Source organism: Elephas maximus, chromosome 6, assembly GCF_024166365.1.
Source record: "Elephas maximus indicus isolate mEleMax1 chromosome 6, mEleMax1 primary haplotype, whole genome shotgun sequence".
NCBI classification, from domain to species: domain Eukaryota; kingdom Metazoa; phylum Chordata; class Mammalia; order Proboscidea; family Elephantidae; genus Elephas; species Elephas maximus.
This window is the reverse complement of record NC_064824.1, coordinates 99,449,326-99,473,733: the sequence shown is the minus strand read 5'-3', so window position 1 is coordinate 99,473,733 and position 24,408 is coordinate 99,449,326. Positions and strand designations below refer to the sequence as shown.

Genomic DNA, 24,408 nt, shown 5'->3' with positions numbered 1-24,408 from the left:
TCTCACATTAACTTTGTTATGATCTCCATTTTCCAGATGCAGAAAATGGATTTAAAAAAAAACAAACCCATTGCCATTGAGTCGATTCTGACTCATAGTGACCCTATAGGACAGAGTAGAATGGCCCCATAGAGTTTCCAGGGAGTGCCTGGTGGATTTGAACTGCTGACCTCTTGGTTAGCAGCTGTAGCTCTTAACCACTACGCCACGCCACCAGGGTTTCCAAAATGGGTTTACCCAAAAAAACCACTGCCGTCAAGTCGATTCCGACTCAGCGACCCTATAGGATGGACTAGAGCTACCCTATGGAGTTTCCAAGGAGTGCCTCGTGGAATCGAACTGCCAACCTTTTGGTTAGCAGCTGTAGCACGTAACTACTACGCCACCAGGGTTAAAAAAAAAAACTACTGTCTCCAGGTCACACTACAAATAAGTGATGGAGCCAGCTTTCAAGCCCAGGCTTAGTGTTCAGAAATGCTTTCCCTAATGAATTGGAGCCCTGGTAGTGCAGTGGTTAAGAGCTCAGCTGCTAAACAAAAAGTTACTAGTTTGAATCCACCAGCTGCTTCTTGGAAACCCTAAGGGCAGTTTTACTCCATCCTACAGGGTCAGTATGAGTTGAAATCAACTTGACGCCAACTGGTTTTGTTTTTTTTTTTCCCTAATGAATACGTGATTTCTCAAAACAGCAGAAAATGATCAATATAATGAGATTTTTTTCATTTTCTGCTTTATCAAGATTTCAAAAACTTACCCTGGTACATGTAGAAGTACATTTATTTCCATATTTCAAATGTGTCATAAGACAATATAGCCTTATAAAATATGCTTATATTTAATGAGTGCTAACTATGTGCCAGAAACCCTGGTGGCATGCTGGTTAAGAGCTACAGCTGTTAACCAAAAATGTTGGCAGTTCAAATCCACCAGGCAGTCCTTGGAAACCCTATGGAGCAGTTCTACTCTGTCCTTTAGAGTTGCTAAGAGTTGGAATTGACTCGACGGCAGCGGATTTGAAACTATATGCCAAGCACCATTTTAAATGCTTTATATATATATATATATTTTATATATATTTACTCATTTAGTCTTATAACAAGCTGATGAGGTAGATATTGTTATTATCCCCCTTTTACAAATGAGAAAACCATGGCTCAGAGAGGTTAAGTGACTTGCCTAAAGTTACACATTCTTACGTGTAGTTTGGTTCTAGGGCTATGCTTTTATTTTATCTTATTTTGAACATATTGTGTTAGAACTCTGGTGCACCTGACCCGAGCCACGGTGTTCTCAATTGTCTTACATGCATGTGAAAGCTGGACAATGAATAAAGCAGATGGAAGAAGGATTGATGCATGGTAAAAAAAAAAAAAAAAAAAAAGTTTATTTTTTTTATTTTTTTTATATTGAGTATATCGTGGACTTTTGGAAGAACCATTACCCTACACTGTCTCTCCTATATATAGTCATATGAATGAATATTACTATACATGACTGTTACCTGCTTTTGTTTGGACAATAATTTTTTGCTGACTCTGAGCATCCCCCTTTTGAGGGAACTCTGGATCTCTAACCATTTTGTTATGTGCCCTCTGGGCTACCCCTTGGCAATTGCCATATCCATCCTGAAGAAAGTGATGTTAGAACTGAAAATTCAAAAGCCTTAGTACGACCCAAGGAAGGAGAGTAAGCCAAGAAAAATGATTGGAACTTTTTGTAAACTTGGCAAATGAGAATTTGCAGCTTATGTTGATTTGGTTTAAAGAGCTCAAGAGACATTACATTTTTATACTTTGAATATTGAACAACTTGTACCTGTGAGATGTACCTGGCATGTGACCTTATTTGGGACTAGGATCTTTGCAGATGTAATTAAGTTAAGATCTTGGGATGAGATCATCCAGGATTTAGGGTGGGCCCTAAATCCAATAACCGGTGTCTTTAAAAGAGAAAGGAGAGGGAGATTTGAGACATAAAGAGGTGGGGGGAGGGGCAGGGGAGGAAAGCCCTGTGAAGACAGAGGCAGAGACTGGACTTGTGCTGCCACAGGCCAAGGAAGCTTGGAGTCACCAGAAGCTGGAAGAGGCAAGCAATAATTCTTCCCTAGAGCCTTCAGAGGGTGTGTGACCTTGCAGACACCATAATTTCAAATGTCTGGCCTACAGAATTGTGAGAGAATAAATTTCTGTTGTCTTAAGTCACCCAGTTTGTGGTAACTTGTTATGGCAGCCCTAGGAAACTAATACAAATGTTTTAGCTCCTGGCGTGCTAGGGCCTTTGAACATTTTTTATTGTCTTCATACGCATACAAACAAGTAAACTTTTCTCATTGAATTGTTAGTGCTGTCAAGTGGGTTCCAACTTATACGTGACCTCATGTGCAACAGAATGAAACACTGCCTGGTCCTGAGCCATCTCCACAATCATTGTTTTGCTTGAGCCCCTCGTTGCAGCCACTATGTCAATCCATCTCTTTGAGGGTTTCCTCTTTTTCACTGACACTGTACTTTACCAAGCATGATGTCCTTGTCCAGGGACTGGTCCCTCCTGATAACAAGTCCAAAGTACGTGAGATGAAGTCTCGCCATCCTTGCTTCTGAGGAGCCTTCTGGTTGTACTTCTTCCAAGACAGATTTGTTGGTTCTTCTGGCAGTCCATGGTATATTCAATATTCTTTGCAAGCACCATAATTCAAAGACATCAGTTCTTCTTGGGTCTTTCTTATTCATTGTCCAGCTTTTGCATGCATATGAGGTGATTGAAAACACTATGGTTTGGGTTAGGTGCACCTTAGTCCTCAAGGTGACATCTTTTCTTTTTAACACTTTAAAGAGGTCTTTTGTAGTAGATTTGCCCAGTGCAATCCATTGTTTGATTTCTTGACTGCTGTTTCCACTGGCATTGCATGTGGATCCAAGTAAAATGAAATCCTTGACAACTTAGAATCTGCAAATTCGTTTATATCCGAATTTTCATTATCTTCTCTAGAAATACTATCTTGAACTTCATCATCCAAACCCGGAAATGACAGTGGAAGTTTCTGTGGAACTCCACCACAAAAGTCCCATTGCTATTGGGCATCACCTTGAAAACATTATTTTCTCCAATATCCATTCTCAGCATCTTCCTCAAGTAATTGTTGTTAGGTGCTGCCAAGTTGATTTTTGACTCCTAGAGATCCCATGTAACAGATAGCCCTCAATTTTTAACTGGATACATGGCCACCTGGAATAAAATGCCCAGACCCCTTGGGAGTTAGGTGTGGCATGTGACTAGGTTCTAACCAATGAGATGTAAAGAGGTATGGGCAACTGCTTGGAAGTGTCCTTAAAAAGAGGGGGCATGTCCTTCTTTATCATTTCATTCTCCCCACTCTCAGGAATGTGGATTTAATGGCCACGGCTTTAGCAGCTATTGTGGACCAAAATGTGACCTGGGTCCCTGGCACTTGAACTCCTATTCAAGCCCTGGACTGACCATGTCTAGACTTCCTAAATATGAGAGAGAAAGAAAGCTCTATTCTGGGTTTTGCTTTTGTTTTTTTTCTTTCCTGTTTTTCGGAGCGCAAGCTAATTCCAACTCATAGAAGTAATATCTTCCAGAGAAAGCAGATTTTTCCAGAGAAAGCCAGTGACAAGAACAAATTAGAACCCTGAATTAGTCTTGCCCAAATATATTTACAAAGGTACTTTTAATTCTACAACCTTATGGAAAGACAGGCAGCCATGCTTACCTCAATAGAGAAGATTACAGGCTCCAGATCTTCATAGGTGATCTTTACTTTTTTAATTGCTTGCTTCACCTGTACCTCAGTCTCTGCAACCACAGCACAGACAAGCTGGCCCACACAAAGTACCTGTGGAAAGTGCACACATGGAACAGGTGGAAAACCCTGGGTGGGAGTAGGCTGAGTTCAACCTTAGCAGCATCCAGTGTCTTAGGTGTTGTTGTTAAGCACTAATAACCACACTAGAGTCATACTCAACTATATGTGCTTGGCCAAAAATGTTGATTTAAAAAATAATACAGAAAATTCCATTAGCCATTTTACTCAATGAATATAAGCCCAGAGTGACTGTGAGATTGGTTGTGAACGGAATCTGCTGTGTCCTCTGTTGAGCTTGGTTCACAGGTGTCACCCCCATGGTGTCATTTTAGAGTTTAGGCATAAGGAAAACATTTTTTGTACAGCATGTCCCTAGATGACAGCCAACCTCTTCATCTGGAGTTCCACTAAAAAGGACAGTGATTCGTCCCCTGGTAGGAGGAGAAACAGTCTGTGTTGGACTTACTGAGTTGTGACAAGAATAGCTAACCTTTGCCGAGAACCTTCACATGGCCAAGGACTTTACAAGCATTGACTCATTTAAATCTCACAACAACAAAAAAGGTGAGTGCTATGGTTATTCCCATTTTACAGATGATGAAAGAAACCCAAGTTGGCATAGCTAGTGAGTGGCAGAGCTGGAACTTGAATCTAGGCAGTCTGGCTCTGGAAGTAAGTGCTCAATGAATGATTGTTGATTTGAATTAAAAGATCCAGGTTGGCAAGGGCAACCTTATTAAAAATGGATGTGTGAAAGCACGTGGGAGAGCAGTCAAGAAGGAAGAGGGCTCAGAGCAGATAAAGGGAGTGGCTGTATTTTTTGTACTCCTCTTTCTAGATCTTTCTGATACAGATCAGTTCCTTGCATTTAGTCTTCAGATGACAGCGAATTGACTTTGGAGCACACAGCTAGTGGCACAACTAGGACTTGTCACTTTATTGTAATCAGTTTTCTTTTACTATCTTATTTCCTGACTCCAGAAGAGTAAGTCTGAATAAAGATGGTAGGGGTAGAGAGAAGCTAGAAGGATTGACACTTCTATCCCCTAATGGCAGAGATAGCTGGGAAGCAATGGAAAGCCAGAGAAAATGGTCCTTGGTGATTATCTGCACAAAGCATCTGGGAAGCCATGTTCCATACCTCATCTACGGCCAACAATTTGTCATCTTCAGCACCATTGGTGCCTGGAATATCCTTAGTTGTTATCACATCAACTACCCCTGGTAGTTCAAGGGCCTCTGATGCATCAATTGATCTGAGCAAAGAGAAAACATTTAAGAAATAGAAATCTGCCAGCTTCGAGGACTCTGAGCTCAAGGAAGGGATAGTACATGGTTGAAAATCAAAATATATAACACCTGGTTCAACTTGGGACCCCTGGCTGGTGCAAACAGTTAACATACTCCCACCCAAAAGGTTGGAGGCTCAAGCCCATGCAGATGTGCCTTGGAAGAAAGACTTGATGGTCTAAAAATCAGTCATTGAAAACCCTATGGAATATAGTTTCACTCTGACACACGCGAGGTTGCCATGAGTTGGAATAGACTCGACAGCAACTGTTTTTTTTCTGGTCCAGCTTAGGCCTAGACCAATCAGAGTAGACATGCCATGGAGTAGGGGCTAGGAGGTTCCCTGCCTCACCAGGTGGTACATTTTAGCTGCAGGGAGGATCTGGGGGCACAGCAGTGTGGCTGTGGCAAAGGGTATTTTGGGGAAGCTCAAGACAGAGGCTATTTACTAATTGGCAGTGAAGCAGATATTTCACTGTTTTAAGAACAGCTGAACATCAGCTCTACCTCAGAGTTACTTCTTGAGCCATGCCTGAGGTTGCAGGAGGGAGGTGTGGTTTCGTGAAGCTTAGAAGGGTAGGAAGAAGCCTATAACTATGATTTTTGTTCTCTCTCTCAAAATAGTACTTTCTGGATATTCTCCTCTGACATTTTAGGTTCTTAAGGTTCAGAGGGATGCTGGAAAATGGGCACATTCCCCAGAGGGAATCCACCAGTGTGCTTTTAAAAGGCATTTCAAAACCTTTTCATTTACTTACATAATTTTAGCATGAGCCCTGGTGCTGGTCACCAAAGCCACGACAAGTTCTTTATCCACCACAGGAATGTCATCACAGAATATGGCTTCCCCTGTGGCATGTTTAAGACCTGACAGGTGCATGATGGGGCGTCCAACTGGGTCTTGGAGAGGTTGGTGAGAATCCACACTCTACAGAGGAAGACAAGAGTTGCTCTAGAAACCTTTAATCTCAGAAGCGGCCTGGCCAATTACCAACACTCCCCATTCAGGATTGAGAAATCAGATGGTCACCCTCAGGCAACAGGATGCTCGAGCAAGTTAGATGATGACCCACCACTGACAAAAACCCACTGCTGTCGAGTCGATTCCGACTCATAGTGACCCTATAAGACAGAGTAGAACTGCCCCATAGAGTTTCCAAGGAGCGCCTGGTGGATTTGAACTGCACAATTTAATAACATAACTATAACGGGGAATTGTTATTCCAGTTATGTGGCAAAACCTCAGGCTGGGCCAACCTTTTGGCAAAATTGTGAAGTAGGTGAAGGGGCACCCAGGCTTCTTTTTGACATCTTCTTTTCCCAGGTGGTATCTCTGTAACCCCTTTCTTCTGGAATTTAGGGGCTCTCCCCGCCTGCTTTCTCACCTTTCCAATGATAAACCTGTTCACACATAAGGTGATCCTGGTGATGAAGTCTAAAGTGATTATAATTCCTGAGGGTGGAGGACCAAAATCTAAGCCCAGAGCATGAGTATGGACTTGAGCAGGACCTTTTTTTCTGAGGTTAGGGGTGAGGGGGAGGGAAGAGGAGGTGGCAATGAAGCCTACTCAGATCTGGATTAAGCTGCCTCAGCTGCCCCTGGAAACACCACAAAAAAATCACTGGTAGTGTAAGGAGGCGAAGAAGGTGTTTATTCAGGAGCTTTCCTCAGGGAAGGTCCTCCGTGTGTGGTTAAGTGGGAGGTGCCATTGGGGAGAAGCTGTCCTCTGGCAATAATAGAGCATTTCTTAATTGTCCTTTAAGAATGGGGAGTTCAGTTACTGGCAGGGCTCTCGTTTTGCTGACTGGAGATTAAAAATTTGAAATCAGGGCTGGAGGCTGAAACTTGTTACTCTCCTGCTCTGTTCTTTCCCAACACTGGACTCTGCCGTTTGAAGTAAATAGCAAACAAAGGCCCAAAGCATGTTGGTTTGAAGAAATTGTCAATTATTTGTAGATGTGTCAGATTATCAGACTGCTCCAAGCTGGGTTTTTTTTTTGTTTGTTTTTTTCTAAGCTGGTTCAGCTTTGAGTAGATCTAGCTGCAGCTTCCACTTGACTTGACTTGGCCTGAGCAAAGAACCAATGTTCTGGTAACAGCTACAAAGTCAGAACTAAAAAAATCACAACTCTGAAAAGCTGGCTTGTATGGCACAGCTATACTGTATCTCTTTACTTCTAGGTTTCAGTTACAGTAAATCTACTGACCTGGTATGTTTGTAATCCTTGGGGTATTGTGATAGGGAAATCTTCTAGAGCGCTTAGGAATCGGTCTGGGATTTCAGGATAATGGCGGCTGTCCTGAGAGATGATTCAAAATAATAAAGACAGCTGGTTAGTCTATGATTAAGGTGAGCTTTGATTTTTGTGAAAATTTTTTGGTTAATATATCCATGGGGCCCTGGTGGTGTAGTGGTTAAGTGTTTGGCTGCTAATCAAAAGGTCAGCAGTTGGAATCCACCAGCTGCTCCTTGGAAACCCTATTGGGACAGTTCCACTCTGTCCTCTAGGGTTGCTATGAGTCGGAATCGACTCGACGACTGCAATAAGCTAATGTATCCATGAGTCCCTGGGTGGCACAAACGGTTAACATGCTTGGTATGAACTGAAAGGTTGGCGGTTTGAATCTACCCAGGGGCTTCTTGGAAGAAAGTCCTGATGATCTACTTCTGAAAAAACAGCTGTTGAAAATCCCATGGAGCACAGTTCTACTCTGACACACATGGGGTTGCCATGAGTCAGAATCAACTTTGTGACCCTAATACTCCCCAGCATGTTTTCTCCTTTTCAACATGGGTGACTGACAGCTTGACATAACTATCGCCATGATGAACCTATAAGTTTTTCTCCTTCCCTTGCCTGCCTCCTCCTTCTCGAACCTTTGTTAATGACTTTGATTTGACCTCATACTAAAGACTTTGTTCTTTGTCTGATCTGATGCAAATCACGTTGTTTTGTTCTGTCTGATCACCTGTGACTTACAACCCCTCACAGGTAAATCAGAGCCCAGATGTCTGACATGTATATCGTTAGCCTGATAAAGAGATGTTGGCCATGCATCTCTTTAGTCTGATAAAGAGTTTTTTTTATCATTATTTTGTAATGAATAACTCCTCTGGCCATGCCATCTCTGGGCTACAAAGACACTTCTAACCCTCTAATGTAAAATTGCTCTTTGGGACTTCATAGAGACAGCCTGTGTTGCTATCGAGTCCTGGTAATGTACACATGTCCTGAATAAACTTTCTAACTCTTTCTGACTTGGAGTACGTTTCATTGGCTCGACTTGCTCCAGGGCACAGACCCTAACTGGGCAACAATTTGAGGGCAGCTTTTCTTTTTCCACCTAACTGCAAGGCCAGGTAGCCTGGGTGACCCAAATCCACACTACCTGCCCAGGTTTCACTTCCTGTGAATGTTTCTTGCCCTGTGCTCCCCTCCCCCACCCTTTGCCACATAATGAGGAACTAGACTGACTGGTTTGAGTCTGATCTTCAGGTCACCCTGGGAGAGAGGCCTGCTGGTGAGCTGGCCTGCAGAGGAAGGAAGAGAAACAAGAAGACTTGTGGCTGAATAAGCTATATCAGAATGAGCAGGAATTCACTGTACACAAAACAGACCAAATCCTGACTGTTTTTCTCAGGAACCCAGCTTTTCTGGGAGAGCAGTAAAAACGGGAAGGCTGCTCTGGGTGTCCCTGCAATGCTTTAAGTGTCTTGATTCAGAAATTAAATGGCAGCAAGAGTTATCCTGGTGAATGTGGGCAGTGAGGGTAAATGAAAATCAGACACTTAAGGAACTGTGGACAGTCGGCGTCAAGTGTAGTTAAGGAACAAGGAGTCCAAGGTAGGGTGAGTTACAATCAGGGTCGGAGAGGAGGAACCTGTAAGGCAGAGAACAGAGGGACCCCCAAATCTGCAAACAAAGTAACAAGGAACAGGCCAGGGCACAGAAACAAAGCCATTCCCCAGAACAATGGGGCAGGGTATCTAAAAATAGCCCGCAAACAAAACCAGCCCCAGGGACATGCAAAACATCCACCTGTGACCGCTATGTGACCTTCCACCAGGGGCAGTGAGGGGCTGCAGCCCCAGCCGGGGGATCGAACCCTGGGGAGCGAGAGACTGCGTAGGCACGGCACCCCATAATAAGTCCTGCTACGAATCCCAGAGGTCTCTCGGACAGGAGCCATCTTGGAAAGATGCTGTGCGTACACCGTAGTTATCCCCGCCTGTGCCTATGAATAAACGTGAATCTTTTCCCGCAGGAGAAATTTTAAAAACCCAGGCCCCTCTTTTGTTCTGTGAGACAAGGGTAAGCTTTGCTCTAGGCCCTCCTCGTCTCCGCTTGCAAGCCTCTTTGATAAAGCTTTGCTTGTGTGGGAAACTCTACTTGCCTTACCTGCTCATTCTTGACCAGTGAGAGGCAAGGATCTTATTCTGGTAACAACTGGACTCTGGAGGTAAAAAAGACCAAGGGAGCAGTGCTTTCTGAACAAGAGGACCTAAAGTGCAACCCAAGAGGAGACAGGGCATGGCGCGCGCGCGCGCGCGCGCGCGCGAGAGAAAGAGAGAGAGAGAGAGAGAGAGAGAGAGAGAGGGAGGGAGGGAGGGAGGGAGAGAGAGAGAGAGGGAGAGAGGGAGGGAAGGAGAGAGAGAGGGAGGGAGGGAGCAAGAGAGGGAGGGAGGGAGAGAGAGGGAGAGGGAGAGAGGGAGAGAGAGGGGGAGGGAGAGGGAGAGAGAGGGAGAGGGAGAGAGGGAGGGAGGGAGAGAGAGAGGGAGGGAGCGAGAGAGAGAGGGAGAGGGAGGGAGAGAGAGAGGGAGAGGGAGAGAGAGGGAGAGAGAGAGAGAAGGAGAGAGAGGGAGAGAGAGGGAGAGAAGTCGGGAAGGAGGGAGGGAGGCAGAGGGAGAGAGAGAAGGATGTTTCGTTTTGTATAACATATTCCAGAAGCTTATATTCAGAAAGTCAGAAACAAGCTATTTCAACATTAGCATACACATACATTTTGGTCTTTTGGAAAAAGAAAGTTTTATTTTACTTTTCATGTTGGATATAAATTTCTAGAATAAGCAAAATCACTCTATAGTGACACAAATCGTATCAGTGGTTGTGTGGGTCAGGATGGGGAGTTGACTGCAAAGGGGTGCAAGGTCTTTTTGGAGCGATGAAAATCTTCTACACCTTGTTTGTGGTGGTAGCTACATGATTTTACACATTTGTCAAATCTCACTGAATTTAAATAGGTACATTTTAATATATGTAAATTATACTTCAAAAAGTCGATATTTTAAAAGAAAAAAGTTGCATACTGGAGGCAGGGGCACCATGTTTCTGTCCTCAGGACATGCATGAAACATCTGTGGACGGGAACCTCAAGTAGCTCTCAGGGCTGAATCCCGGAAGGAGGGCTGGCTGGGTTCTGACAAGGCCTGACCCAGAACAGATGACAGTTTGGAAAAGTAGTGGGAAAGCCGTGGGTTTAGGGTTGCAAGGAGCACATAAAAGCCAGAGCACTTACAGGCACAGGGAACAGTTTCAGAAGCTTCTTTAGTTCCTGCAAAACTTCTAGGTAGAACTTGAAGAAGAAGCTGACAACCAGAATCCTCTTGAATTCTACCCTGCCACCTGGAGCCGAGCCTGGGAGGGAGACTTCCTCCAGAAGCAGCCTGCAAGCCTCATCCAGCATCAGCTCATTCCAGCGCCTGATGGGGTTGGTGGCGGGAAATGAATCTGTTAAAAGGCAGTCTCAATCACGCTGCAAGAAAAAAACGAACCCAACCCTGTCGCCCTCGATTGGATTCGGACTCAAGACAACTCCATATGTGTCAGAGTAGAACTGTGCTCCGCTGAGTTTTTAAAATATATATATATAGGCATATAGGTAACAGAACATTTGCCATTTCTACAATCTTCACAGGTACACATTAATTACATTCATCATGTTGTTCAACCATCACCATTAACCATTCCCAAATGCTCCATAGGGTTTTTTTAATAACTGCTTTTTGGAACTAGATCACCAGGCCTTTCTTTCGTGGTGCCTGTGGGTGGACTTGAACATCTAACCTTTCTGTTAACAGCCAAGCACTCTAACCATTTGCACCACCCAGGTACTCCATGTGCTAGATATTGGATGGTGTCATTTTAGAGACCCCAGAACCCCTTTTTTGTGTCGAAGAGAATTTGAAATCACCTAACCAAGCCTGTCAGGAAAACTGAGGCCTGGAGAGGCTGTACCAAGTGGCCCATAGGTCATGGCAGGGTGAATATGGGACCTGTTCCACTGCAACATGCTGCGTAACCAAGAACATGCTAGAACCAGAGATTAAATCAATAGGCGATTAGGGCCAATTCCATCATGACCTGGACAGGATTCGGAAAGAAATAGTGAACCTGAGCAGTGGGATGCTGCCCAGTGTGGGTTTGCTGGACTGTTGATAAACATAAGAGAACTAGGCCAAATGGGAAAAAATAACCTGCTGCCTCCACTCAGTCCTGCGCTGTTTTGTTGCATCCCTCATCCAGAGTAGCCAGCAATTAATCAAAGTCCAATGAGGTTTGATTCATTTAGCAAAATTACACAAAAAACGAATGGTGATTTTACATAGAGAAGTTTCCATCCTCCCAGTGCTTTGCCAACACCGGGCGGGGTCAGATTCCCACTCGTTATTTTAAACGTCAGGTTCCAACCTCCGGCAGAGCTCACCTCCCTCGGAGCTGCTGGCAGGACTGGTGTGCGCTGACTGTGGCAGCCCCTACCCCTCCATAGGCGAGGTTCAGGTCCGCAATGGTGTCTGTGCCTTCTTCAAAGAGGACTTTCATGCCAGCGTTCACATCCGGCAAGGCATTTTGCCAGCACTCAGCCTGTCGGAAGGCGGACACAAATTCCCACTGTGGGGACAAAAACCATTTTGGGTTACTTGATATGACAAAACAAAGAGCATGGCTCTTGCTTCTTGATGCCACTAATTAATCACTTCGCCTTAATCTAAAGGCACACAAAGGAGACTTGGCACAATTAGAGAACTTGGCTGTGTCTTCTTCAAAGTGAGAATGGTATCCTCCCAAAGGCCCCTCCCAAATGCCCTGGACACCCTCAAGGAAGAGGGATCACTATGCACTTTCCCTCTGGGGCCAGGATGCCTCTGCCCAGAATGCTGTGGAAATTCATGCCTGGAAACAATTCTATGTGCTCTGCTTCCAGGTACCATCCCCCATAGTCTCCACACACCTTTGTCCCTTGGGAGGATGGAGGAAAAAAAAAAAAAAATGGAGAAGCCCTCCTAAAACAGGTGCTTTTAAAGATGATTTCCTTAAAGTGCAAAGGAGATTTATCGCATCCTGTGGTTTGCAGAAATGATTACTTTTCCATTTTGCAAAGCTCAGAAAGGAACTTTCCAGTAGTAGTGGGCTAGGAAATCTTGTATGAGGAGAAAGATTCAGAAGCATTGATGGCTGCCTCAGCTGACCGCTTGTCACCATGACTGCTGGTGTGCCTATGTGGGTCAGTGAAGACAACCTGTGCCCATAGGTAGGTTTCCGTGTGTGCAGCCACGAGGTCGCTCAGGTTTGAGTCTGCCTCTTTTTCTGTCATCTGCCTTTATGTGGATGCACATTTGACTGGAAACAGATTTAAAATTTTTACTTCTTATATGGGTTGAGTTGAGTTTTCTAAAAAATATGGTGTAGTCCTAACTTCCCATTACCTGTGAACATGACCTTGTTTGGAAGTGGGGTCTTTGAAGGTGTAATGAGTAAGCCATACCAGAGTAGGGTGGGTCCTAATCCAATACGAACAGACACAGAGACACGTAAAGAGAGTCAGAGATTGGAGTGATGCGTTTGACAAGCCAAAAAAAAAAAAAAAAAAAAACCCAAACCCATTGCTGTCCAGTTATTTCTGACTCACGGACACCAATAATGGCCAGGAACCACCAGAGACTAAGAAGAGGCATGGAAGGATCTTCCCCTAGAGCCTTCAGAGAGAGCACTGGCCCTGCTGATAGCTTGATTTTGGACTTCTAGCCTCCAGACCTGTGAGACAATACATTTCTGTTGTTTTAAGGCAACAAGATTGTGGCAGCCCTAGGAAAATAATATATACTGTTGTCATGGATTGAATTATGTCCCCTCAAAAATGTGTGTATCAGTTGGGCTGGTATTATGTGATTTTCCTATATGTTGTAAATCCTGACTCTATGATATTAATGAGGGAGGATGGGCAGCAGTTGTGTTAGTGAGGCAGGACTCAACCTGCAGGATTGGATTGTGTCTTAAGGCAATCTCGTGAGATATAAAACATAGAAGCAAACAGAGAGACATGGGGACCTCATACCACCAAGAAAGCAGCACCAGGAGCAGAGTGCGTCCTTTGGACCCGTGGTCCCTGGGCCTGAGAAGTTCTTCGACCAGGAGAAGATTGAGGACAAAGACCTTCCTCCAGAGCTGACAGAGAGAGAAAGCCTTTCTCTGGAGGTGATGGCCTGAATTTGGACTTTTAGCCTACTAGACTGTAAGGAAATAAATTTCTCTTTGTTAAAGCCATCCACTTGTGGTATTTCTGTTATAGCAGAACTAGATGACTAAAACAACCATCAAAAAGGAAAAACAAATGAAGACCATACATGACTGAAAACATGACTTAACGTACGACTTCCTCCATAACCAAGCAACCTCATGGCTTAGGATTCATAAGTATGTGTGTGTGTGTGACTTTGTGTTGCATTGTCATTCTCTGAGAAGACTGTCCCCTTGAGTTCAGGTACAGCTTTGGAGGAGAGGCACAGGGAGCAAAGTATGGGAACAAAGAGCCACCTCCATAGCCAGCTGGGTGGCCACATCAACCCCACGGCCCTGTATTAGCACAAGGCCTGGAAGCCCTCGTGTTCCTATGAATTGACAGAATTGGCTGCAGGGGAGGGGGGGAGGGGAGGAGGGGGAAGCTCTAGCCTCCATCTCACCGTGGGTCAGGCAGAGAAGCTTTAGCCCACAGCCAGAGAGCTTTCATTTCTGCTTCCCAGAGTTCCTGTGGACACAAGAGGGTGTGGAAGCATGATTGCAGGCCTGAGCGGGCCCCACCTCACAGCTGAAACAACAGCTCCAAACCACACCCCGGAGCTGCTCACTCGTGATGTCTGAGGGCCGTGGTGCTGGGCCAGGCCACAGTGTGACAGGAAACAGGCTTTCAGTGCAGTTCTTTCCTTCCATCTGCTTTCAGATTTCTAAAGATGCCTGGACGCAGTCATGAAAAAGGAAAAACAACCCTCAAAAGCTACCAGCAGAATTCTTACCTTGTGAGAGTGAGGGATGTGCACAGACTCCAAAATTTCCTCTGGCTTAAGGTCTGCACTTGCCAACCCAGCAAGAAAATGTTCGTTCAGAGGAATCTGCCGCATCCCTTCTGTTGAAGAAAATGACATCTCTGCACAGTTGTGACAAGAAAAGCAAGATTTTTCTGTACTTTTAAATGTCAGGAGTGGAAAAGAAAATGTCACCTTCCTCTGTAGGGAGGGATGCAGAGGTTTGGGTCTGTGACAGATACAGGGCTCATCCTGTTCCCATCTGCAGGGAAGTGTAGACGATAATTCCAGAACATTCGCTCTTCTTTTACCGATGTATATGTGTGTGTGAACCAGGGTCTCCTCCTGCCTCAAGGCCTGTCGGGCATGTGCAATTTTCATTCTTTCAGTTTGGAGGCTGGCTTACTAAATCCAATCCATTTAATATTTAGAATCAAGGTAACCCACCCATGCCCCCAAAACAAAAAAAAATCAAACCCATTGGAGTTGATTACAACTCACGGCGGCCCCACGTGTTATAGGGTAGAACTGCTCCACAGGATTTTCTTGGCTGTAATCTTTATGGAAGCAGATTGCCAGGACGCTCTTCCATGGCACAGTTCAGTGGGTTCAAACCACCAACATTTAGGTTAGTAGTTGAGTGCAAACCATATAGGGTTTGTCTCCACTATTAACAGAGTTCAGATAGTTGGATTTATAGTTGTCCTTTGGGTATCTGTGGGGGATTGGTTCCAGGACTGCCTGCGGACACCAAAAATCTGAGGAGGCTCAAGTCCCTTACATAAAATGGCCACAGTATTTGCATATAACCTACTCACATCCTCCCGTATACTTTAAATCATCTCTAAACAAACAAACAAACACCCTAAACCCATTGCCATCAAGATGGCTCTGACTCATTGCAACCCTATAGGTCAGAATAGAACTTCCACAAAGGATTTTCAACAAGCGAGCGGCTAGTGGATTCAAACTGTTGATGTTTTGGTTAGCAGTCGGGTTCTTAACCACTGTGCCACCAGGGCTCCAAATCATCTCTAGATCAGTTATAACACTTAATACGATGTGAATGCTATGTAAATAGTTGTTATACAGTACTGTATTGTTTAGGGAATAATGACAAGATACAAGAGGTGAACAATGCTCAAAGAACAAGTGCTGGAGAGGCTGAGGATCTGTGACACGGCAGGAGGCTACAGCAGGGAATGCCTACACACCACTTCATTCATGTGGATTCAGTGTAGTGCTCAGTGTGCAGCAAATTCAAACTTTGCTTTTTGGAACACTCCTTTTAAAAAAAATATTTTTGATCAGTGGTTGGTTGAGTCTGGATGTGGAACCCGCGGATACAGAGGCACAACTGTACTTTATGTTCTTGTTGCTGTTGGCTCCAGATATTTGCATCTTTAAAGCAAAGTGAACAATTCGGAAAATCCCTTTTCAGCCCGACCATATCACCATTTGGTGGTCAGAGCTGTGCCCTCTGGCTTTAAACAGTGGTTTCTGGCTCCACAGGGGGTGCTGTGAGGAGATTGAACTACAGCCCAATGGATCTGATATGACTGGAATTTAGGCATAGTTGTGAGGGAAGCAGGAGTGTTCCAAAGGAGCCACCTACAGATCTTGCCCAGCTTGCACTATTGCTGTGTCAGCCTTGCTGATCTACTGCCCTCGCTGGAGCTGGGGCTGCCGCTGGGGCCATATTCAGGCTGGAGATGGCTTTGGTAGGGCCGGAAAAGCAGAGCCCTTAAGCCGAAGGTAACCATCAACACCCTAGTAGAAGGACATGGGCCCTGGATGGGGGCTGGGTTATCCTTGCCATTCTGGTGTCTGGGAGTCTTTTTTTCTTCTCTCCTGGTCTTTGGGGGATGGGCTGGGGTTTTCCCTGGACCACAGGCCTGGAGGACTGTGCAAGATGGCGGACTCTATCAGGTGGGCGAAGCCTTTCCACCTGCCTCCTGTGCAGGCTCCATACAAAGCTGAACAAGGATGGGAGAGCTGTAGGAGACGAATGCGTTTCCTCTTCCAGACACTTCCTGAATTCTCACTTATTAGGGATTGGATAGGCATCCCTTGGTAGTGCAGACAGTTAATATACTTGGCAACTACCTGAAAGGTTGGAGGTTCAAGTACATCCAGAGATGCTAAGGAAGAAAGGTCTAGTGATCTACTCCCTGAAAAAAAAAAAAAAAATCAGCTGTTGAAAACCCAATGGGGCACAGTTCTACTCTGATACACAGGGGGTCTCCATGAGTTGGAATCAACTCGATGGCAACTGGTTTTTCAGGGTTTGGGTTTTGCATTAGCCAGCAAATACCCCTGGGAGGGTTAGGATGTCTGTGAAGTAATTTCTTGTGGGACGCACCCAGAAGTTTATGTGGGGCAGAGATTTTGATTCTCCCCCCTGCACCCCAGTGCCTGGGACAGTGTCAGCACATAGGAGGGATCAATGTGTAAGTGACTGACTAGCCGAGTGGGGTGGACAGAGGGAGGGGTAGGTGAGGAAGGGGGAGCAGCAGAAGCAGCATCTTAGAGTTAGGGGTACTGTGGGGAGAGGACAGGATGGCCCAGGGATGTGCCTGGATGGAGAAGAGGTCAGTACACTTTGGCATCAGACAGACTGGGTTCATAGCCCCTTCTGCCTCTACAAGTGGTCCCGGCTGTGTGGTTGAGCAGCTTAGAGATGCTGTATGAGAAGTGACCAGCACAGGGCTTGGTTCATAGCTCAAGCCCAGGGAAGGGGTAGTGGGGTGGTTGTATCCTTGGAACAGCCTGAGGGCTGTGTGAGCACACTGTGCTCTTCTGGGGAGATGGAAGGGTGGTCCTTTAATGAGATGGGCTGACACAGTGGCTGCATCAACCAGCTTAAGCCTAACAACAATAGTGAGGATGGCAAAGGACCGGGCAGGGTTTCATTCTGTTGTGTATAGGATGGCTTGATGGCATCTAACAACAACAGCCTCAAGGCATGTTCCTTTCAGCCAGGGGACCCACAATGTCTTCAGTGTGTCCTCACCAGACTTGTGACTTCTCACACAACAACACAGGGGAATGACTTACACAGAGCCCAGGTGGCAGACTGTGTGTTTGGGGGAAGCCCATGGAAAGGGTGAAAGGAGGAGGGGAGCAGACCCTCAGGCCACCAGGAAGGGGGATGCTCCAACCTCACCTTCACCTCAGCCTCTGCCAACTAGCCCTGGTGTTTATTAGCCAAGCAAAACACACAGGCTGAATCTGGTCCCTTGTGTGTATGTGTGTGTATGGTGTCAGAAGGAAGCACCAGCCACCTGCTTCCTTCATAAGTTTGAGCTCCCCATGTGAATTGAAAGCCAGAGTTCTGGGCTCAGATTTAAAGTGGTTCTCTGACAATAAAAAAAGGAAAAGCTTTAAGTGTTGTTCAGAGTGTCCTAGGGTAGCTTACCTTCTGATACCAGATTGAGAGTAGCGTTGCTCACAGCCAGAATTGGATTTAGATCTGAGTAGTAATGCCGGCTTATAACATGTCCCCCTAAGGACTAAGGAGAGAGAGAGAGTTTCATCCTTGTCATTCTACCCCTAAGTTCCTATACCCCACAGGCACTTGCCTGTTGTTCTCTCAGTGGCTAGTGAAATGGGCCAGAGAAGTCTCAGTCAGTTCAGTTCTTTTCTCCTTCACAGAGGGGACACAGTTCAGACTGCTGGGGAGACCCCCTCCCATGCGTTCCTCTGGATTGAAAGAGGAATCAATGATAACAGCTGCTTACACAGCATTTGGTACGTTCTGTTTGTATGCTGTCTGACTCCCTTACACATATTCACTCACTTAATTCAGTGAGTGAATCCACTCAAAAAACCAAGTGAGACTGATGCCATTATTCCTATTTTACAGACGAAGATACTGGGGTACTGAGAAATTATTAAACTTGACCAAGTTCTCCAGCTAGGAAGTGGAAGGACTGAGGTTTGAACCTAAGCAGTGAGGTTCAGTGCCCAATTCTGAACCACCCCTTCCTCTGCCTTAGAGGCCACAGTGCCATCTACAGATATGCCCTTCTGCATTGGACACACAGGCTCTCGGGCTTCATTTCACATGAGCCTCTGAAGGTCTAAGTGGCCAAACATAACATGGGCCATGTCAGGGCTCTGGGTATCCACACCCTTGGCAGAGAGTTGCCTTTTTCCTCCCCTTTGGAGACCTTACTCAGATCTGATTGAGCTTATAGCATCTCAGAGCTTGGGAAGGAAATGACTGGTCATTCAGCTCAATACCCACCTCCCCACATAGTGATGGACTTGACAGTGGCCACCATGTTTCTGTGGTCTGGGTCGGAACGGAACGTCAGTGAGGACAGGGAACTCCCCTTCCTGTATGGACAGCTTGATTATGAAATTCTTGTTTCCACTGAGCTGAAATCTGCCTTCCTGTACTCCACCCATCCGTCATACTTCTACCCTTTGTGATCATATGTAATAAATCATATCTGTCCTTACAAGTGTTTAAAAATTAGAAGGCAACTCTCATGTTCCCTCAACTCTCATGTTCCCTCTGACCATGCCCCCCACCTCCTTCAGCCTTTCATCTTTTGACATGGTTTCCAGCCCCTCACTCTCCTGCCAGCATCTCCTTGACCAGCTCCAGGGCATCTAGTCAGAGCTCTCAAGAGAGAGTTAGCATTTTCAAACCAAACATGTTCTCTCCCCATCCCCCAAGAATTTCTAATACACAATTTGGGGTGAGTGGAGAGAGGAGTGTGTGTATTTTGAAAACCTATGTCTCTTCTTTCTCCTGTAGTTAGAAACAACCACACCTTAAAGTGTGCCTCCCTGATCTGAACATTTTTCTCCAGCGGTGGTTTGAAACGTCTAGAGTAGAGAACCCTCTACTCTAAACCCTCCTTATTTTAGATACTATATTTTGGTTAATGCAGCCTGAGACTAACTTAGGTTCTTTGACAGTCTTATCATGAGGTTAGCAAAACCATGATGTCCTTTCTCACCTGCATGGCTACTCAGCCACTCTATTGAACTTGACGGGAACCCTGGTGGCATAGTGGTTAAGTGCTATAGCTGCTAACCAAAAGGTCGGCAGTTCAAATCCACCAGGCGCTCCTTGGAAACTCTATGAGGCAGTTCTACTCTGACCTATAGGGTTGCTATGAGTCAGAATTGACTCGATGGCAATGGGTTTATCGAACTTGACTTACAGTTCTCTTTTAAATATTTATTAAATAATGTTTGTTAAATATTACATACAGTATTTATTCGTTTTGCCCATTATTTCGGTCTTCTGAGATATTTGCATACTGATTCTGCCAATGCATATTCCAACATTTCAGTAAGAATAGGTGCCCTGTGCCCAGTGACCCTATCCGGGGAACATACTGCCATATTCCAGATCTGCTGTCCTCCCAGACTCTTCAGGTGTTTCAGGAGGGCTCAGTATGTCTGAGTTTTCTCCTCCGGGAGCTTAGAAACCATCTCACCCAAGATGTCCTTCACTTGGGCCAGGCTGCAGCCAGCACCTATTGTCAGTCCTGGAAAGCAAATTGTTTTTATTGGAAGAGTAGTTCAATTGTAATCATGGAGCCAGGGCCTTAAAGGTGGGTTACAGCAGTGGCTCTCCAGCCTGGTTACACAAAGAATCACCAGGAAACTCAAGAACAGCACAGATGCCACACCCTCAGATCAATTAAATCGGAATCTCTGAGCCTAGGGACTTTAAAAAGGCTTTCCAGGTAACAGTCCTGTGCAGCCAGGGTTGAGAACTCCTGAACTGGCCCACACTTTTCTTTGGAAAAATGAGGAAATAGAAGCCCAGAAAGAAGGAATTATAGTAATAACTATTACGTGGCAGACCCTACTAGAACTTTCCATAACCCCTCCTGACTGATCACGGTGAAGCTATGCAAAGCTGTTTGGTTTGGGGTGGGAGGGGGAATCTGATGTCATTAAAATAATAGCAAAGGTCATCCAACTCCCTAGGGCATTGTCTAAAATCAGCAATGCTTTGCCCGCTGAGTTTTGTACCTCCACAGAAAGTGCCCATACTCAAAATCTTCAACAACCAGTTCTCTGAGGGGCACCAGCTGATCTCAACAAATATAGCCCAGTTCAACCCCAGGACAGAGTTGAAATTCCACCTGTCAGCTCTATTGCCTGTGTCCTCTCTAGAGCTGTGGAGACCTGGGACAAATCAATCTATGCTCCCTCTGCCTCTGACTGAGTTAAGAGGGTTGCCAGGTGTGGATGGGCTGGACTTATGGGTGAGGTAGAATTCCCAGTAAGAGTTCAATGAATGAGCAATTAAAGGTGGTAAGAAATAAAGGATAACTAGTGGGTGACAAGTGTTGTTAGGTTCCGTTGAGTTGATTTTCGACTCATAAGAGCCCCACGTGATAGAGTAGAAGGGTCCCATATGGTTTTCTTGGCTATAATCTTTATGGAAGCAGATCACCAGGTCTTTCTACCAAGGAGCTGCTAGGTGGGTTGGAGCTGCCAACCTTTTGGCTAACAGCCGAGCACTTAACCATTGCACCACCAGGGCTCCGTAGGTAGCAATAATAGGTGGTTAATTAGATTCTGCTTAATTAAAAGAGCAGTGAAGGAACAAAAACTGGGAACGACGCGTTTGTGATATAGCTTGTCTATATCACAGAATTAGGACCTGACCACCAACCAACCAAATAGGCAACAATTAATTAGGCATGAGCTTTGGTCAGTCACTCTCAAGCCATTTTATTTTACTTATTTATGTTTGGGGGGTATTGAATTCCTTCATTTTATTTTATTATTTTGCTGAGCCCTTGAAAATTTGGGTGGCTGAAAGTCTGGTCTCCAAAGGTATGCAGTGTTAAATACTTTTACCTTTGGGTGGACCTCCAACTCACCAATGAATTAACTTGCTTTGAGATGGACAGAAGCATTCCTGCACTTCCGACTAACTTTATTACATGCATGTGAAAATTATTCGCGGTTTAGGCACTTTGCAAAATTGAAGGCAAGCCGAAAAGCTTTTAAAGAGTCAATGAATTCTATCTTCTGCTTTTGGGGGACAGGGTGTTGAAAAAATAAACAGAGACCAAGCGTGTCGAGCTTGAATACTTCCCTTCATTTTTAAATGTGAATCGTTAAGATGGATTAAATGAAGGAGAGGGCTGCCACTTATCTCGTTAATTTAATGAGTACACATTTCAAACTCAGGTTGAGGGCGGATAATTCATTTTTGGCGTTTGGTCTGGCTATTTCAACATATGTCCACCTCAACTCTGTGCTGGTCAGGACGCAGCTGTAGTGAGAAAACCCCATTTATATACTGTAATTCTATTCACATTTTAATCCACATCTGGTCACAGAACGAGCTTGTATTCCAATGGAGTTAAAAAGGCTTCAACTTTGTGTGAGTCTCAGAAAGGGGGTTTTATTTTAACTCCATGCTTCCCTGAGCCCATGGGTTCAGGTAGTAAACATGCAACGATTTTCTGGAGCACTTACTATACTAAAGATTTTGGGAAAAAACAAAATAAAACAAAAGCAATCCCATCATGTATGTGATATGGATTAACATACAAAAATTAATGAAACATTTAAGTTAAAATCACAGCTGTCACAGAAATTTATTTCCTGGGAGTTTGGGTGGGGGGCACATCTGGTTCCAGTGTATTCCTCCCCCCAACCAGTTGCTTTGCACATTTGAGGGCCTTAGGAATGGTTTGAGAATCATGGGACACTTTCCGGGAAGCCACCAGGGAGTAATCACGCTTTAATTTTAAAAGGACTTACAGCACCAGAGGAGTCCCTGGGTGGGTTAACTTACTGAGTGCTAACAGAAAAGTCGGAGGTTCAAGTCTACCCAGAGGCACCCTGGAAGAAAGGCCTGGTGATCTACTTCCTAAAAACCACCCATTGTAAACCCTGTGGAGCACAGTTCTACTATGACACACATTGGGTTGCCATGAGTTGGAATCTACTTGATTGTAGCTAGTTTGGTTCAGCTCCAGGTTCACTGGCCCAGAGGAGGGTGCCTTGTTTGTTTCCTCAGATTTCAGAATCTGGCTCTGGTTTGGCTGTAGAGACCAAACTGAGCAGACAGTCAAAAAGGCAACTGAACAGGCTGTAGGTGGGTTTTTGGAGGCGGGGAATGGGTAGTAACAAAAAGAGTTTTGTATTGGGAATTGGGAGACTTCTGGCCTTATGACCTGACCACTAGTGTTTTGGGACCTTGGGCAAGTCTACTTTTCCTTTTGTCTCTCAGTTTCCAAATAAGAGATTTGATTTATAATTAGAATTTTAAATTGTAAGCTGTGAGGCTCTCTTAGGGACAGGTAATAGGGGCTCAGAGACAGACAGGGAGGAGGAAGGGGTAGTGAAAATCTTCCATCTCCTTCAAACAGAGCAGCTTATTTTCATTTATTTATTTTATTTAAGATTTGTTTGAGGATAGGAGTGTGGCAGCTTAGGAGAAGTTTGAAAACCAGTGGGCTCAATGATGCCAGGCTGAAGATTAGAGGGAGGAGTCTTCCTATCTTAACCTGCTTAAATTGGTTGTCTATACCCCTCAGGAGTCCTGGTAGCACAGTGATTAAGAGTTCAGGCTGCTAACCCAAAAGGTCAGCAATTTGAATCTACCAGCTGCTCCTTGGAAGCCCTATGGGTCAGTTCTACTCTGTCCTATAGGGTTGCTATGAGCCGGAATCAACTTGCCGGCAATGCGTTTGGCTTGGGTTTTAAACCCCCCAAACAACGCACTTTAGTACTCCTTTTCTCCTTTCCTTCTTGCACACAACAAGATTTCAGTAAATCTAACCACATTCTTCTGTTTTGCTCAATGGTACTCAGGTATATTAGCTGAATTGTCCTAAGGCTGAAGCTGTGAAATATGCTAGGCAAAAACCCAAGAAGGGTCCCTTTCCTTGCTTACTGGTGAGGCCAAGACAGAAGAGAGCAGGCTTGCTGGTATGCAGCACACTATAAGTTTGGTTATTAGTTTGGTTATTATGTTGGTTAGAGGCCCAGAAGGTGGGACTCTTTGATGACAGTGATATAGCCATGGTGGGCCCTAACCTTCCCACCAGTGACTGCCATGAACACACCATGGTCTACCGGTCAGCCTTGACAAAAACTTTCAGCTCAGTCAACCTCTTTGTTTGCCTAAGTGAAAAAAGGAAGTCATTATTACCACTGGGTCTCCTGACATTCAAGTAAGTTCCCTACCCACTCATTCACTCTTTTATCAGTCATTGGCTGAGCACTTCTTACATGTGTATACAGTGCTGGGAGCTCTACGGGATGAAGAAAGGAGTAAAATAAAGTTCCTTTTGCTAAAGAGGAGTCCCTGGGTGGAGCAAATGGTTAATGTACTCAGCTGCTATCTGAAAAGGTTGGAGATTCAAGTCCACCCAGAGGTGCCTTGAAAGAAAGGCCTGGTGATCTACTTCTGAAAAAAAGTAGCCGTTGAAAATGTTACGGAGCACAGTTCTACTCTGACACAAATGGGGTTGCCATGAGTTGGAGTCAACTGGACAGCAACTTTTGGGGGGGGGTTAAAAAATTTGCTATACATTTTGCAGACAGTCTTGTTTTCTTCTTACTTTGTGAGTTCCCACCTTGCCTGATGTAGTTCTCAGCACAGAATGGGCTATTAAGGATGTTGGGTGGCTCAGGGGTTAAGAGCTCAGGCTGCTAACCAAAAGGTCAGCAGTTTAAATCCACTAGCCACTCCTTGGATACTCTATGGGGTAGATCTTCTCTGTCCTATGGGGCTGCTATGAGTTGGAATCAACTTGATCACAACTGGTTTGGTTTTGGATTGAGTAGAGTACTTGCTTGGGCAGGTCCCCACAAGACAGGCAATATTCGAGCGCCAGACACGTACTTCACCTCCCTTCCTCCAAACATTCCCCCTCCATGGAATTGACTGTCCTAACGATGGACAAAGCCTGTTCTCTCTCTTCACCTTCTGAGCCAAAGTGACTCTGGGAATTTATTTTCTCTGGGTCACCAAGGCATTTTAAGGGCACG

At 45.0% G+C, this 24,408-nt stretch overlaps 1 protein-coding gene across 1 annotated transcript in view; it reads right to left on the bottom strand.

The window, feature by feature from the left end:
- Positions 1 to 24,408, bottom strand: part of LOC126078340 (aldehyde oxidase 2-like) — a 95,329-nt gene that overhangs the window by 43,536 nt on the left and 27,385 nt on the right. Inside the window, 9 exon segments of the mRNA XM_049888832.1 lie at positions 3,734 to 3,856; positions 4,968 to 5,082; positions 5,875 to 6,044; positions 7,325 to 7,417; positions 10,635 to 10,818; positions 11,823 to 12,007; positions 14,407 to 14,516; positions 17,834 to 17,927; positions 19,774 to 19,925. Coding sequence (XP_049744789.1) covers positions 3,734 to 3,856; positions 4,968 to 5,082; positions 5,875 to 6,044; positions 7,325 to 7,417; positions 10,635 to 10,818; positions 11,823 to 12,007; positions 14,407 to 14,516; positions 17,834 to 17,927; positions 19,774 to 19,925 — 1,226 coding nt within the window.